The sequence below is a fragment of the Strix uralensis genome, chromosome 3, assembly GCF_047716275.1.
Source record: "Strix uralensis isolate ZFMK-TIS-50842 chromosome 3, bStrUra1, whole genome shotgun sequence".
NCBI classification, from domain to species: Eukaryota; Metazoa; Chordata; class Aves; order Strigiformes; family Strigidae; genus Strix; species Strix uralensis.
In genome coordinates, this window is record NC_133974.1 from 127,309,054 (window position 1) to 127,325,200 (window position 16,147).

Here is a 16,147-nt window from a genome sequence, read left to right on the forward strand (position 1 = left end):
GGCTGTTTGCTTGTGGCCCTTGAAGCTTGGTTTTCTCAGAGGCAACAGAAGTAAGGGAATATGGCATACGTTCAAGTTCAGAAGCTGAAAAGGAAACAGTTTAACACAGTGAATAAACCTTACAAAAGTCTATAAATACAGCATTTCACACAGTGATGTAATGAGAAAGTAAACATGGCTCTTTCATAAATACCACAGACTGGAGAGCATTGTTTGAGACTTTTTAATATTTGGGAGATTAAGGACATATAAAAAAGTGTCAATCATTCAGCAGTAAAAAAAACGGAATTCTTAGGCATTATGAGCAAAACACCACTAGTACCTATTACCAGCAAGCGTATGTCAGGTCATTATCATTTTAATAATGAAATGTTACTTCTCTCACATCAAATGGCACCTTCAGATACACATACAATGCAATCACCTCAGTGACAAGTGTTCTAGACAAAATACAATCCTGTAAGATTCTTAAGTATATCTTCATCAGGATGTTGCTATACAGCACCTCTGCAAGATGCATGCAGTATTCAAAACACATTTTGAAATAAGTTCTAGGTGTCTCTAATTTATATAAGAGGAAACAAAAATTTAATCCATCTTTCTCTTTTTCCCTTTAGCAGGAGTTTTGGAGGTACGTTCTTTTTCAGCGTTTGGTTCCCAGAGTGCATTTCTTACAAATCTAGAAGCAGCTCCTTTATCAAGTTTGGATGCCTTTTTCTTGTCTGCTATTTCTCTGACCTTGTTCATGTATGTTCTTATTCTCTCCTAGGGGATTAAAAAAAAAAAAAAAGGAAAAGTATATTTCACACCATTCTTCCAAGATTGCTGCTAAAATAAAATCAGTGAGTAAAAGCTCTCCACACTGTACATTTCTGTAACTATAATACCTAGGAAAAAAGCACCATTTAAATATATATACCAGGCTCTTTGCAAACTGGAGGCTTTCCCTTTAGCAGATTTTCCATCACGGGTACCTACCACACTAATATCTGCATGACATCCACTGTCATAGGAACATGAAGTCCTACTGAGATTAAGACTCTGCATCTAATTTGCATTGAGATGAGAATTGTTCTTGCAAGCAAAGTTAGAAAACAAAATACTGAACTGAATTTGGAGTTTGGCCTACCTAAAGATGGCAAAATAATACTTAGGTATTCGACATCTTAATTATACTGCCTGACTACTGTCTACAAAAAAAAAAAGAAAATTCTGCATATCCAAGCAAAGCCAAAAAGCATCTTACACAAAATCAAAGATGTTACAAGCATTATACAGGCAATTACGCAGAAGTCTTGTGGTTAAGATCCTGAAGGGGACTTACCTATTTAAGGCAGCCTGATGAATTTCCAGTTGTACCAGAAGTTCCTTTTATGACCATAAATAACAAAAAATGCCTGTTCCTCTGTCATTCCATAATGCAAGGGGTTATCTTCTTGCCATCTTAGCCTACCATACTCATTTGGTGTATAAAGTTCTTTTTGAACAAAGCATGGCTTGGATTCAGCCTCACCTAAGAATACTCTCCCAAATTAACAGTCTCCTTTATGTGCCTACTCGTCCTCATCTACTTCTGCAATTAATAAAGAAAATTACTTTGAGAGGGTAACTAAACCCCTCTAAGATGGGAATCACCCTCTGTTAAGTGCCTGCTTCTCTTTACTGACTAGAGAGGACACTTACAGTAATTCTGTAAAATACATAAAAGTTTGGTTGATAGATTTCATGTCTACATATTTATCCTACTATGGCCTTCAACTCTAGGGCCCTGAGGTGTCACCGTAATACAAACAACAGTAACATACATATAGCACTCTACCTGATACCTGAATTGTACATGTGGTTTAACAGAACGTTTATGGATACTGCTAACTAATAAATGTTGGTATGATGTAATCCACACGTTTCTCACACAGCCATTGATAGCTCTTTGAATCTGGAACAAAAGTTACAAGACCTACACTACAGAACTGATTTTCAGTTCTTCAGTGACCATTATAAGCAACTGATTTGTCAAAAAGTTGGCCACTCCTTCTGTATCAAAAATACAGCTTTAATGAGGAGAGCTTTACAGGGTCTGAAATCATGATAGACTGTAGTATTTCTTTGGTGATCGAGATGGCTAATGAGAACAGATGGCAAACCTACATGTATCAACATGAGAAAAAGGAGCTGACAAATGTCAACGTGACAAAAAAAATGAACTCTGATAGCTTGAATGTGAGTTTTATTAATACAGTTTGAATCCCCTTGTATTCCCTCTATGTACACAAGGAGAGCAATTCTAAAAACAAAACAATCATGACAGAACAGGGGTTTTTTATTCCCTTTCCACATGAATAAGAACATCACAACGCTCTTGGAAGGAAGGAATGTGCCATTCATTCACCTTGATACTTGTAAAAATAAAAGAGAACTGGCTAAGAATCTAGGCTATGATAATTCACTCATTCTTCAGAGTTAAAACGACTGGCAATTGTGAAGTAAAATACCAGCATAAAATATCCACAGCAGAAGAGGTAAAAGTTATTTTTTAGTATCACTAAATTAACACAATATTCAGACACTATATAATATAGGAGGAACAAGAAACTGACTGAAAGCCCATGAAATATTAACCGATTCATTTTTTAATATGATACAGTCTAGACTAGTGAAAACCTCACAAAATTAAAAATAGAAGTATTCTTGTTATTCAGGCTAGCTTTCCACATTTTTCAGTTCTATCTTCCGTTCTACTGGTTATGTAAGGATTACATTTAAGCTAAGTATTTTACGATTGCCCAGATTTAATATTTTCATTTATACAGGAATTAAAATGGGTAGCTATAAGTTTTGATTTCTATTTTTTCTTCAGGCTAAATGATTTGATTTTTTAAGTCAGCAGAATTTTCAAGATAGCCGGCCTTCTATACTGTAGTCATGCATCTAAATGGAATATAAAGACAAACCTAAAAGATTTATTATAGGTTGTAAATATGTCACTAATGCAGAATTACTGGACAATACACATACAACTGGTGCCAAAAAAGCTTTTAGCTTTGTTGCTGAACTGGATTCTTTACTGCTGAGAAAATGAATTAATGGAGGACTTGGAAGGGGGAGGGGGGCTCTTTCCCGTCTTCGCTAGTAAATCAACCACACTATACTTTTAGAGTCATACAAAAGTAAGAAAAGGCAGCCTCAGAGATTAACATGATTCCAAGTATTTATAAGAAAAAAATGCCGTACTGGAAGTTATAAATTATTATGAGACATGTAACATTTTTCCATTTAACAGATACAAGTGAAAAGCTGCTCTATTCGGAATCCAGTTCTCAAACAAAGGTGAAGAAAAGATAAGATGACACCATTCATCTTCTTGTTCTTTTCTAATTTCAGCAGACTCTACAACTTTGCTTTAGACAGTACTGTTTGGAACTAAAAATATGACTTTCTTAATTTAGAGAGCCCAGCAGGGCATATGAACAGTTATAAAACACCGTGTAGCATATGCCTGCTATTATGGCAACATATCAATTTTAAATGTAGATATAAACATTTTTTTTTTATTTCTATATGAGTTAACTGTCCCGGGCAAGTAAGATATTGCAATGCATGCAGTGTAAGAATCTTACCAGTTCTTGTTTCACTGGATGTTCCTTTGGATTGATTCCCTGAGTAGCCAAGTACACTACAAGAAAAAAAACATTTTTTTTTTTTTTTGAAACTGAAGGCTGTCATGACTGAGGACCCAATTAATAAGTCACATAGGAAAACAGTAGTTTCCACATGAAACCATTAATAAGAATTTGAGTTAACTGTGTTGTTAAGTACCTGACAAATTATTATCATCACATACTGCAGCTAAAAAAAGAAAAAAAATAAATCTAACACGGTTAAACTTTCTGTTCTTAAAAGGACAGAAGAGGTTGCCACGGAAAAACAGAAACATCCTCATGCATATACAAAGTCAGCTTTTGCAAATACCAATTTTTGATTTGGAGTACCAACATCATTTATCCTATGGATGGCAATAACTTGGGTCCTCAGGGTAATTACAAGTTTCTAATGATTTGGCTATGAAATATGATTATTTAATATTTGCAGCTGTCTAGGTGTTCAAATGGCAATTATAAAAACTAGTTTTTCCTCCTACCGCATACTTACCCCAGAACATTGAATTTAACGTGTACACCGAAACCAAATCCAGCTTTGCTTGCTCAAGAGGCTCTAGCTAGAATGAAAACAAACCACCACATTGCATATTTTTAGGCAAGATGTGCACAGGTTTTAGTAATATGCACATTTTATAATTGTGAATATATTTATTAAAAAAATACACACTGAATGAGCACGTTTCTGCACCACAAGTTCACTGAGACCATGTCTATGGCTATTTCCATGCCACCACAGAACCATTCTGTCCTCTGCAAGCATTCATGTAATTTTCCCAGTTTGATGTTAAATGCCACAGTCCCATATGGCCAAAAGCACAAAAACCCCTTGGCACATAGCTCTTAAAGACTACTGTTCCTGTAGTCAGAAATAAGTCTCTATTTTTCTACAGAACTTAATTCAAAATAGTTGTTGCTATCAATGGGAGAAAAAAAAAAAGAAGTCGTAAGATTGCTGAAGCTCAAATGTGAACATAGTATGCTACAATCAGTGAACTGCACTACACATGGTAGACTCTGTGTTCAACGCATGCTGGAATACTTAGGGCTGTAAAGCAAAGGAAGAATAAAGGTAATGAAGGGTTTTTTTCCTTGACTGTCAAAGTCAATTTATTATTTTAGTCCTATAGGATTTCCAGAAACTCTGATAACATCATTGTACAGCTCACTAGTTCTAACATGGATACTGTCAAAAGATTGGTGTTGTCAAGACTGTTTTCTTCATAATTTATTTGTGTTAGAAATCCTCAGAGGATGAAGAAGTTCCCTCATGTGCTGGCTTTTTCTTGCCCTACAGAAAGAACTTACATGTTAGGCTTTAAATGTTAAAATATGGAGAGGATTGTATGAAGTCTTCGGGCAGTACCTTGCTCTGTCTTTATGCCCTGATAAAAACCCACATTTTACAGACTTATAACGTAGCTAGAGGAGACAGCACCAGGTTCTGCAAGTCTAGACTTCCAGCATCAGATCAATTCTCACTGCTGTCAATTCACCTTTACATCCTTCTGGGTATACTAAGTTCCATTAAGTTTGTTGTGAAAAGGTCTCAGACAAAAATGTGAACGACCTCTCCATTATGAAAGAGCGCTCAGCAGGCACTTTAAGGAAGGTCAGGAATAAGCCAGAATGTCCCCTACCTAAATGACTCACTGGTAAGATCATCACTTTTCAGCTTGGAAGAGCATATATTTCACTGTTTAGTTTGTAAGGCTGTCTGGATATCTTAGAAATGTAAGAATTTCACTATTAGGTATCCGGGGTAGGAAGTGTCATATTTGTTATTTCTCTGTGCAGTGGCTAGCCTAGTACACCCTTTTATTTCAGTTCAGGCTCCCAGGTGTTCCTGTATTAATAACAAAAAGGTTGTCAACAGGAAAGTTACCTTTTGGAGAAGCTCACTCCTAGAAACTGACATCATTGTCTTCAGCATCTCATCTACAGAACCAAGAGATTTTTCAAATGCTGCAAGATAATCATGAATTTCAGTGGGGTATTCTTCTGTATTAATATCATCTTCTGACATTTCCATCTGGAAAGAGGAAACAAAACTAATAATCCTTTTCATTAAGTCCCTATAGAGTCAAAAGACTGTATATTACAATCCAAAGCATTAGCATTCATTCATTAAACATTGTAAGAAATGCTTACTTCTAAAGAGTTCTAGCAGGTAATGTCAATAGTGACACAGTTAAAGGTCCTGTAATTTCAGGGATATCTCCTAACCACCGTGCAAAATGGCACGAAGGAGCATTACAAATTACATGACTGTAGTACCTATTCTTGTAACAGTCCCAAACCAGTATTTAGCTTTTATGGTGTGTGATAGAAAGAAATTATTTGCTTGTTTAAAAGAAGTGCTCTATAAATCACAGTATATAAAGAGCTACACCAAGCAACAGGCAGGACACTAAAAAAAAGAAAAACCACCACCAGAGATACGGCTTCAGCCTGTCTTAGGAACAGACATTACTTCAGCTTTAAAGCGGTTATGCAGCACTGCTTATGTCAGGGTCGGTTACATCTTCCAATACTAAATTTAGGAGTTGGTCCAAGAAATTCTTCTTGTGAACCCTGAATGCAGTTCTCTGAATTCTCTATGGAGCATTATAATCTGAGATATAACTCTACCAGTAACAAAGCTGAGTTGATCTGAGGATTTCAGAATACTCTGGAAATCTTGTAGACACATCCATGCACAGCAACTGCGAGATAATCAAAGATGTGAAAAATCCCAAAACTCCCTTTTCTGATCCCAGTGTTCACGGTAACATGGCACAGCTACTGCCAAGCCATCTGGCTGCTGGCTTACAATAGATATCTTTAATTCCTCTCAAATCATAAATCACATATTATTATCTTGGGGAGTTAATGTTACTTAAAGCTATGTTATTTTCTACAACTTCTACTGATTGAGCAACAACTTTTGGAACGTTGTAAGGAAAGAAGCGAAGAAATAGCTGATTTTCCTGCCCATTTGGTGAGCTGCATCAAGAACAGTTGGGAGCACCTGGATCACTGCAGTCCTTCCGACTCAGGATCAGCGTGATAATCCCGCTACCCAACTGCTGAGTACAGAGGGCGGGGACATAAATTGGAGAAACTCCACTTTATCTATGAACACCAAGCCACACAGCCAGTGCAAACAGCAAAGGAAACAGCACACAGCTGTCACATCACTGGAGTTTGTTTTAGATAACAACTCGATCTTTCCCTTTTCCTGGCAAAAGCATGGTATGTGTGAGAGAGGTTTCTTTTTATTTATATGTCTCCTGGAGGTCAAACAGGAGGAAGACTGGGAGGAAAAACAGTGTGGAGCTACTCAAGCTTGTCTGCAACTCCAGTTTTAATCGCACCAGCGTAATTCCAGAAATATGATCAGCCAGTTAACAAGCCCAGTTTCACTGCTGTTGTTTGCACAGTTTAGAATTATAATCCTACCCAGCTGCATGACTTTTCATCCTGGTCAGAGCCATTTTTCAGATTGAGTACAGAATCACAATGCTAACCATGACATATTGAAGGTCCCCTCCCTACCCCAGCATGTAACTCACACACGTAAATACTGTTTCAGCCAGCTGCAGCAAACCTAAGCAAGAAAGCGGAGCTAGACCTACAAGATGCTGCCCACAGAAAGGCAAAATACCAATACAATTATTTCTGTCATTTACAATAGTATATTGTTTGCGTTTCGCTCTGATCTGGCCATCTGCATTATAATCACCCTTCTTAGGTTGATTAAAAGAGCCCAGAAACAATGTTTGTTGTTAACTTTTAGTCACAGAATCACAGAATTGTCTAGGTTGGAAAAGACCTTGAAGATCATCCAGTCCAACCATCAACCCAACAGTATTCATATCATACAGCATAAAAACCACTCAAAGCTACAGAAGAATCTAAATTTCCCCAGCTGTTAATACAGATAAGCTTGGTTAGAAGGTGTCTGTCAATACACATTTACTATACTTACACATACAGGGAGAGAGGTGCAATCCAATCCAACAAATCATCTACAGATCTTACCATCACTACAACACTTAATCTACTGTGGTCTTAATTTGACGGACAGGCATGAATGTAGTGATAAATTCCAACTTTTCTCCCTCCCTTTATCAGGGCATCCAGCACCAACAACTGCAGGAATAAAAAACTCACCAACAAAAACCTGTAGCAGGAATGTGTTACCAATCAAAACTAACTCAAGCTTTTTTCCAGACTTGCGAGGATAAACAGTCACTAAAGCCTATATGATGTTCTTTCCAATATCCCAAGCTAGACCTAAAGAATGAAACAGAGAAAGAATGGGAAGATAGAAGGAAAGACAACAGATACAGTCCAAAACATATTTTTCTGTAATTGCTATCTCGTGAACCAGAAAGAATTAAGTTTCTCCTCATATCACAAAGTATTTACTTGACACTCAATTACCAAGGAAAGGGAAAAAAAAATGCATCAGCCTTCAATGGAACAAGGCTGCACATTAGCTCGTGTACAGTACCCTTCATTGATAAGTCCACTCCTTCTGCCCAGGGAGGGGGAAGAATTTGTTGAACTTGTGTTTTCTGTTCATTTCAACAGGAACTAGCAAGCTCCTACTCCTGCTGCGTAGGGACCTCTCTCTTTTCATTAGACTGTTGTTTCAGCATTACTAATCTCTAAGGAGGATATGTTACAGTGTTGGCACATGCCAACAATAAGGCAGCAGTCAACAGCCTAAAATAGTTTTGATAACATTAAATCAACGAGAGCAAACTTACACTACATTAGAAAACATGTACACCGGAAACTCCACAAAATTGTTTCTGCCAAAATCAACACACAGACTGCACAGTCACACCTGCAGAATGACAAAGCCAAGGATGGGAGGAACTAAGGCCACATTGGTGATTCTCTAAACATACCTAAAGGCTATACTGCCCTCAGTAGTTACATTTCGGTTATTAAACCACAAACAAAATTTTCCTCAAAGTTTTACAAGTGTTTATATATTTTGAACAAGTCGATGTTTACTACACAGGTTTTCCCTGTTGAATTTGCTGACTTTCAACCAAATTTTATTTGGCACAGTGATCCCACTTAAAAAAATTAAGGACAGCACAAATGCTGGGTAAGCTTGTGAATAATGGGGAAGTCTAAGGGAAATAAGGATAAGACAGCATTTTCATTATCAAGTAATAACATTTATGATGCAGAACACATAATCTGTGGTTGTGTGCATGATGAGAATACTTTATAAGATCTTTAATTCTGAGAATGCAAAGGAAAGTTCACAAGCCATAAATATGAAGCAGAAGAGGAAGGACCTACTTTGATTAAGGACACCAAGGCAAACAAATAGCAATAAAAAATGCAGTATGACTTCATAACATCAATCTACCAGAAACAACTTTCCCTTTTAACCCTGAGCTCAAAAACTGCCGTGTAGTTTTTGGGAAAACAGCATCAAAGAGAAATAGATTTGAGGAAGGAAAGGACTTTGAATAACAAAAGTAAACCATTTTCATGAGAAAACTTATACATTGCTTTTAAGTCTGGTCAAACAGAATTAGTTTCCACAGGTGGAAAATTTCTGAGTATTCTGAAATTTCTGAAAATGTCTGAAATTTCTGAAAATTTCTGACTACATTTAAGTAAACTTCTGCAAGGAAACAAGGAACACCTTGTTTTCTCTCCAGTCAACATAGTCTAAACCAGAGCAAGTAATACACTCAACCTGCAAAAAGGGGAGGGAAATATCAGACATTATGAACCACATGGAAGACACAAATATGGAAAGGACAAAGCAAGAGAAAATACATCATCTTCTGCAGACTGTATAAAAAAGACTAAACGGGTGTCAATCAGATGCAGTTTGTTATTGTGCTAACATGGCTATTGATTGAAGATCCAACTGAGTTAAATGCTGTATTAAGGAAGTTTAAATAAAAACAAACAAAATACAGATGATTGTGCACGATACAACTAGCAAAGTCGTCCATCTTCGTATTTATCTTTCAGGAGAATAAAGAGAAGAATTCAGCAGACTCCTTTCAAGAAAAGCATGCCCATGACTGGCATACAAAGGTAAGAAAAGGAAAAAAGGAAACTGCAGACAATTTGCAGGTGGCTTTTACGAATAATCTTTGAAGATATCTGGTGCTTTAGCACAAGCCTTAGAAAATAATTGCCAGCTGTCTTAAAAAGCAAAACCAAACCTCCCTTCCTACCCACCCCCTCAGCAAAACTATATCTGTCATACTGAAAGATATAAACTCTAATTAGGCCCTGGGTACCTCTATGAGAGATTCTGCTGAAGATGCATGGTGAAAATAACGGAAGCTACATGCATATATCAACATGGCAATAGGAAACCCCAGAAGACAGAATTAAAAAATGCTCGGTGTTAGTGTCATGCACACGCTTTTCAACTGGAATTAAAACTGCAAGTTCAGGATAAAAATTGTGTATTTGAAATATTTTGTAACATGCAAACAGAAGACAAAAGTAATTCAGCATCCTTCATTCTGCTTAATATTGCAACTCACTTCATACTTCATGTTAATTCTTACCTATTTCCTAAGTGCTAGAAGGCCTTGCCTTCATACTGAGCTCAGATCTTTTGTTTTTTCAGGTTATTCATCTAAGAAAAATCAGATTAGACTTTCCTTCTTCTCATGGATATTTACAGATTATACAGAGAAAGCCAAAACAAACCCAAAACCTTTTGGTTAGGGCATATAAAAATGCTCTCAAATTCAAAACAAATGCATTAACAACATCAATATGACAAACCATCTCTATCAGCTCCTAAAAACTAACACTGTCCTCCCTCCTGTGAGTTCTGACTCACAACCTGCAGTGAATGTAGCTGATGTGCAAGCCCAGCACAGGTGTCCCTTCTGCTCTAACACTGTAGTTCACTGCTGTGGCTACAGGACAACAAAGCAACGAGGAACAAGCATCTTAAATTTAAAGCTACCAGAGATCATGACTAAGATCTTTGATCACAAACCTCTGCTGGGCAGAGAAATCCACTTCATTCCATGTTTGCAAAAATCTAAGCACGACAGGCTCTAATTTGTGACAGACACTCCTCAGCATTACTGCTGCATAATAAATAATTAGTTGCCCGCTAGTCATCACTGTACCCACAGATCTGTTTTGCTACTAATGCCTTTCAAGCCAGCTCGGGGCAGCTGGAGAGCACATCCAGTACAATTAGTCAGAGCGCTCTTGCAACGCCAACTCACAATCTTGTTTGCAAGAAAGATTTCCATTGCAAAAGTAATTAAGCCTACCATGAAATACCAAGTATGCACGAACAGGCTTATCTTGATCCCCTTAAAAATATCCCAACACAACCCATGGTAGTTACCCAATGCACTATTTGCACTATATTACCTGAGCAATCATTTTTAGCCCTGCCTTCGAAGTTAAGCTCCAGTCAGCATCTCAACGTGCACAGAACCCTACAAAACAGCTCACAGCCATCAGGCTCTTGCTGATGCCACTGAGATAAAGTCTCTTGAGCCTGAAAGAATCTGCAAAGTTTATTCTGATCCTCTTAAACAAAAATTAAAATTTAAAGGGAGGGAATAGTATTTTTGACGCTCACTTTACACTTCAGCCCATGGTGGATACCACATGAGAAATCAGGTATCTCAGCTTGGCTTAAACAACCCATATTCACAACAGCCCCAGCCACACCCACACAAACCAACTGATATAAACCTTCAACTTGACCTGCATGATTCATAAAACATTTTTATTCTCTGTAATCAACCGTCCTAGATTCCACGTCTTTGATGACAGTCGTTTCCTCTTCTGAATAAATCCAACATACTCTGGCTCTTGTTCAGCTCCAACCTGTCAGGACACCCATCAGCAAGTACAATGATAAAACCAGCTTTCTTTAGGTACGTCCGGAACACTTCGTAGTGAGAGGTTTTCATAAAAGTTCTCAGACTATGCTACCACAGCTCAGTTCAAGACTGGGGCTTTAAAGTGATGTTAAATTTGTACGTCTTAAACTGGTCTTTAAAACATATGCTTTCGGTTGCACTGAACCTAGCGAGAACTTCTTGTACAGCAAAATACTGTCTCCTTGCACAAAACAGTTTACACACAGTGGGTTTTTGTTCGTGACAGCAATCAATACTGAATACTTCTGTCCTGCCAAATTTGCAGCAAACGGGAAATAACCTGCCTCCAGTCTATAGCCCCTATATGCTCTAAAACCATGGAGTTTACTACCTCTTCTAAAATTTGCTGCCACTCTCCACTGGTATCAGCACCATGAATATCCAGAATCAAAGCCAAGGAATTTCTTAACCCTTTTAAACTGCTGACCTCCTTTGTTTCCTTTAGCCACTAGTTCCACAATGTGTGAAAAAGTACTTCCTTTTATCAGAATTCAATTTCCTGTATTTGCACTTCATGCAGTACCTTTCTCTACTGTTTAGAACAGCGACACCAATCTATTTTTGGCTGTCCATTACTTGACTGTGCCAACAAGACTCTGTTCAACTATTAGAACCATATTTACCCATATTTTTATTGGTTGAATATAACGCAGTAACTGTGGGATGTTGTGTTCTACGCATCAATCTTATTGATGCAGGAGAAAAACAGGGAAAATCTTTTCTACCTATTTCCTAAATAGAATTTAAGAGCTGATAACCTGACAAAAAGGACACCAACTAATAGCAGAAAAGAAAAGGGATGTGCAAAATCACAGAAGTGAGGGAGTAACAGGGAACACTCATTTGGGAACATGGAGTTTTTACAGGGTTTGAAATAGATGAAATAGAACATTGTAGCATGGAGAACAGAGATAGATGCACTCTCGTCTGGCACAGGAAGAAAGGGCACGGTAGCAACCACAGCCTGACACGGAAAGGAGAAAAAAGAACCTGGAGAATAGAGGAAGAAGAGAAAAAGGATGTATCGGGTCTGGCTGAGCCAGAATTGGTTTTCCCCTGTAGCAGCCCTCATGGTGCTGTGTTTTATGCTGGGAGCTGGCAGGGTGTGGGGTGGAGGGGTTCCTTTCTCCCAGCTTTATACTGAGCAGACGTCATATGGTCTGGAATATCCCTTTGGTCAGTTTGGGTCAGCTGTCCTGGTTGTGTCCCCTCCCAAGATCTTGCCCACCCCGTCCCACTGTGGGGGGGGAAATGTCAGAAAGAGCCTTGGTGCTGTGTAAGCACTACTCAGCAGTAGCCACAACACCAGTGTGCTATCAACACCCTGCCAGCTCCCAGCATAAAACACAGCACCATGAGGGCTGCTACAGGGGAAAACCAATTCTGGCTCAGCCAGACCCGATACAGTCTCCACCCCTTATTCCATACCATTTACGTCATGCCCAGCTCCCAGCATAAAACACAGCACCATGAGGGCTGCTACAGGGGAAAACCAATTCTGGCTCAGCCAGACCCGATACAGTCTAGGTTAGCTGGGAGAAAGGAGGAAGGGGGTGGGGTCACCCTTGGTCCTCCTTTCTCCCAGCTTTATACTGAGCAGACGTCATATGGTATGGAATATCCCTTTGGTCAGTTCGGGTCAGCTGTCCTGGTTGTGTCCCCTCCCAAGATCTTGCCCACCCCGTCCCACTGTGGGGGGGGAAATGTCAGAAAGAGCCTTGGTGCTGTGTAAGCACTACTCAGCAGTAGCCACAACACCAGTGTGCTATCAACACCCTGCCAGCTCCCAGCATAAAACACAGCACCATGAGGGCTGCTACAGGGGAAAACCAATTCTGGCTCAGCCAGACCCGATACAAAGGAACCCAAGTAATTTCCCAGCACAGAAAAATGGAGCTTCTACAGAACAGCATAGATGGGGAACACTGCCTGCGTGAAGGGATAGCTACAAGTGGTGTGTGTCCCAAGGCCCAGCAGAATGCCTCACAGCAAGCCTGCACGGAGAAAAGCAAATAGTTAGAGTGAACGGAGAGCTCAAACAAAGGTAATAAAGCCTACAATCTCAAAGCTTTCATAGTCTGTTAACACATCCCCTTAGCATCACCTCTAAAGTTAACAATATTCACTCTTGTTGTTACGCCTCAGTCAGACACCTTTGTTTCTTATTTCTGTGCTGCCTTTTCCGGCTCTGGTTCTGCAACATCTACCTGGAGCTGTGGCGACTACTGGTACCATGCGGTACCATTCCAGTGCAGTTTATTTATTTAAAGGAAGTGATGTTCTCAGTTCACCATTCCGTTCCATACACATCCTACAATTTTGTACTGCTGCCATTAAAAACAATCTTTACTAAATGCAGGCAGTTTACATGAAAAGTAGACCAACTGTGCACAGATAAAGAATTGATTCTAAAAATCTTAAGCCACTTAAAAGAGAAAGGCACTTATCAGAAAGGTTTGTGCGACTTCTGCACCACATTTCTGATAGGAAGCCTAAGAATTCTAACTACCACTTTCAAGTTTCTCATGTTCTGGGGTATAGCCTTGCGTTAAGTGCTTTCCAATTTCTTTAGCAAGGGTCATACTGCCACAGGATTAGCAATATCCAAGTATCTTAGATTGGAACTGTTCTTTTATATTTCTAAAGCCAAGAAATGTGCCAGACACCTTTCAATTTTAATTTACTTTACAATCAAGTCTTTCCATTTTTGTCTCAAAAATGAGGCCTTTTAATTAGCATAATCTAAAGTTTAATTTGCAAGTCAAAGTCCCTTCTAAGTCGCTAGCAGCAAGTATGCTTGCTATCAGAAAGCTGTGACAAAGTGGGAAGGGCGTATCTTCACCTTTGCAGCAACATGAGAAAACCGTAAGATCCACTTTATTACAAAGTACTTGAGCTTAGTAATTTTAAGTATTACCTGCCCTTCTGCTAAGGGAAGAGTGCTGCTGAACTATTTTAACCATGGCCTGTACGTGCAAACTGTATTTTCTCTCTGAAAAACACCCTCTTCTTACAACAATTACCAGGTTCTCAAGGCTCCTCGAATTGCAACACTATTTTACTGGCTTTTAATAGGAACATGACCGTTTACTGCCTGCAGTACAGCCTTCCCTAGGTACAACGATCCTCAAGCATGACTCCAGCTGAAAAGCCATATTCTTTTTTTCATGGTAACTAAAGTCATGAATTAAACTGCTCACTAACAGAATCGGCACTCCACCCTCAGTTCTGGGAAGTTATTTGGGGCAGTGACAACAGAACAACTTGGACTGTTTCACATCGACTTCCAGCTGCCCTGGAAGCCAAGTTTAGCTCTTGGGCCACACACAGGTTTCTTGATACGCTTGTGTACCAGGTGAAATAGATATGCATGCAAACCGAGGCTTTCCCAACAGTTTATAACCAAAACCCCCTGTCCTAACACCTCTTTATGAAAGATGACATGGTAAAATGGGACTTTAGCATCTGACCCGAGTTCCCGAATGCGCTCGGTCACAGGATTTCCTAAGGGAGCGGGATGTACCCTCGAGGCCCGCTGCCCACAGCACACCGCCCCGGTTTGGCGCCAGTCTTTTCTGCCAGCCTCACCTCCGCGTCTCTTCTCAACAGACTGAAAACCTACGGGGCCGAGATAACCCCCTTGCGAACAGACTCTCCTCTTTTTCAAACGTTTTCTGAGAAACCCCAACGCCCCAAGAAGCGATGCGACCGCCTCCCCAACTCCCGCCCCACCGGCAGGCCGCCACGTCCCTGCCCCGGGCCCACCGCCGCCCCCGAGCCGTTCCACGGGGTGGGGAAGGCGGGCAGGCCCATCTCGGGGTGGGGAAGCGCCTCTGCAGCCCCACGCGCGGGGTGAGGACACGGGGGAGGCGGGAGCAGCCGCTCTTACCTCGGGGCAGGCGGCCTCGCCCCGCGCGTGGGGCGGGGGACAGCGACGAAGGGGTGGGGCCTCCTCCGGCGCGCCGCGGCGACGTCAGCGCCAGGGCCGCTGGGCGCCAGGGGCGGCCGTTGTCACACGCGTGTCGCCGTGGGGTGACGGGGTGGCGGGGCGAGCGTGTGACCGCCCCTCCGCGTGGGGCGGGTGTGCCCCGCCCGCGGGCGGGAGACTAGTGACGTGCCGGGTACGTGGGGCGGCCGCTTCCGGCCTGAGCTAGAGAGAATCGGGCCCGCGCTTTTAGGACAGAAAAGGGGTTTTTCGGCAGCCAGCTCGGCTAGGGGGAGGGGGTGAACAGCCGGCATGTCTCCCTGGAAAAAAGGGAAAAACCCTGGTTTTAGATCCTTTGGTGCCAGAGATCCCTCGTGTACACGGGGGCAGCCCGGGGGGGGGGAGCTCCGCCACATCCTCCAGTGGGGTTCCACTTCTAACTGCGTTGTGGGCTGCAATTCCCACCGTGTTCCTCCTCACGATTTCAGCAAATCCGGGTTCAAAAGGTGGCGGATTAATATTTCCCTGCTGCGAGAGCTTGCTGGCTGGAAGACTGTTACAAACACATCCGCGGCGCCTGAAGATCAGGTCATATTTTACAGATTGACGTTCTGACAAGCAGTAAAACAGAAGTCGGTATCTGCATCCAAAGTCTTGCCGTGACC

General features: G+C 40.7%; 1 protein-coding gene across 2 annotated transcripts; it reads right to left on the reverse strand.

Moving 5' to 3' along the window:
* Positions 1 to 207: 207 nt before the first annotated feature.
* Positions 208 to 15,612, reverse strand: C1D (C1D nuclear receptor corepressor). Of its 2 annotated transcripts, none has more exons than XM_074864345.1 (5): positions 15,447 to 15,612; positions 5,542 to 5,688; positions 4,150 to 4,216; positions 3,618 to 3,673; positions 208 to 765 (listed from the first exon to the last, which is right to left on the reverse strand). In XM_074864345.1, exons 2-5 carry the CDS (start codon positions 5,686 to 5,688, stop codon positions 589 to 591), a joined length of 447 nt encoding a protein of 148 aa, XP_074720446.1. In that variant the 5' UTR covers positions 15,447 to 15,612; the 3' UTR covers positions 208 to 588. The 2 variants fall into 2 exon arrangements, with proteins under 2 accessions (XP_074720446.1, XP_074720447.1); XM_074864346.1 differs by having other exon boundaries at positions 5,542 to 5,707; positions 15,447 to 15,572.
* Positions 15,613 to 16,147: the final 535 nt, after the last annotated feature.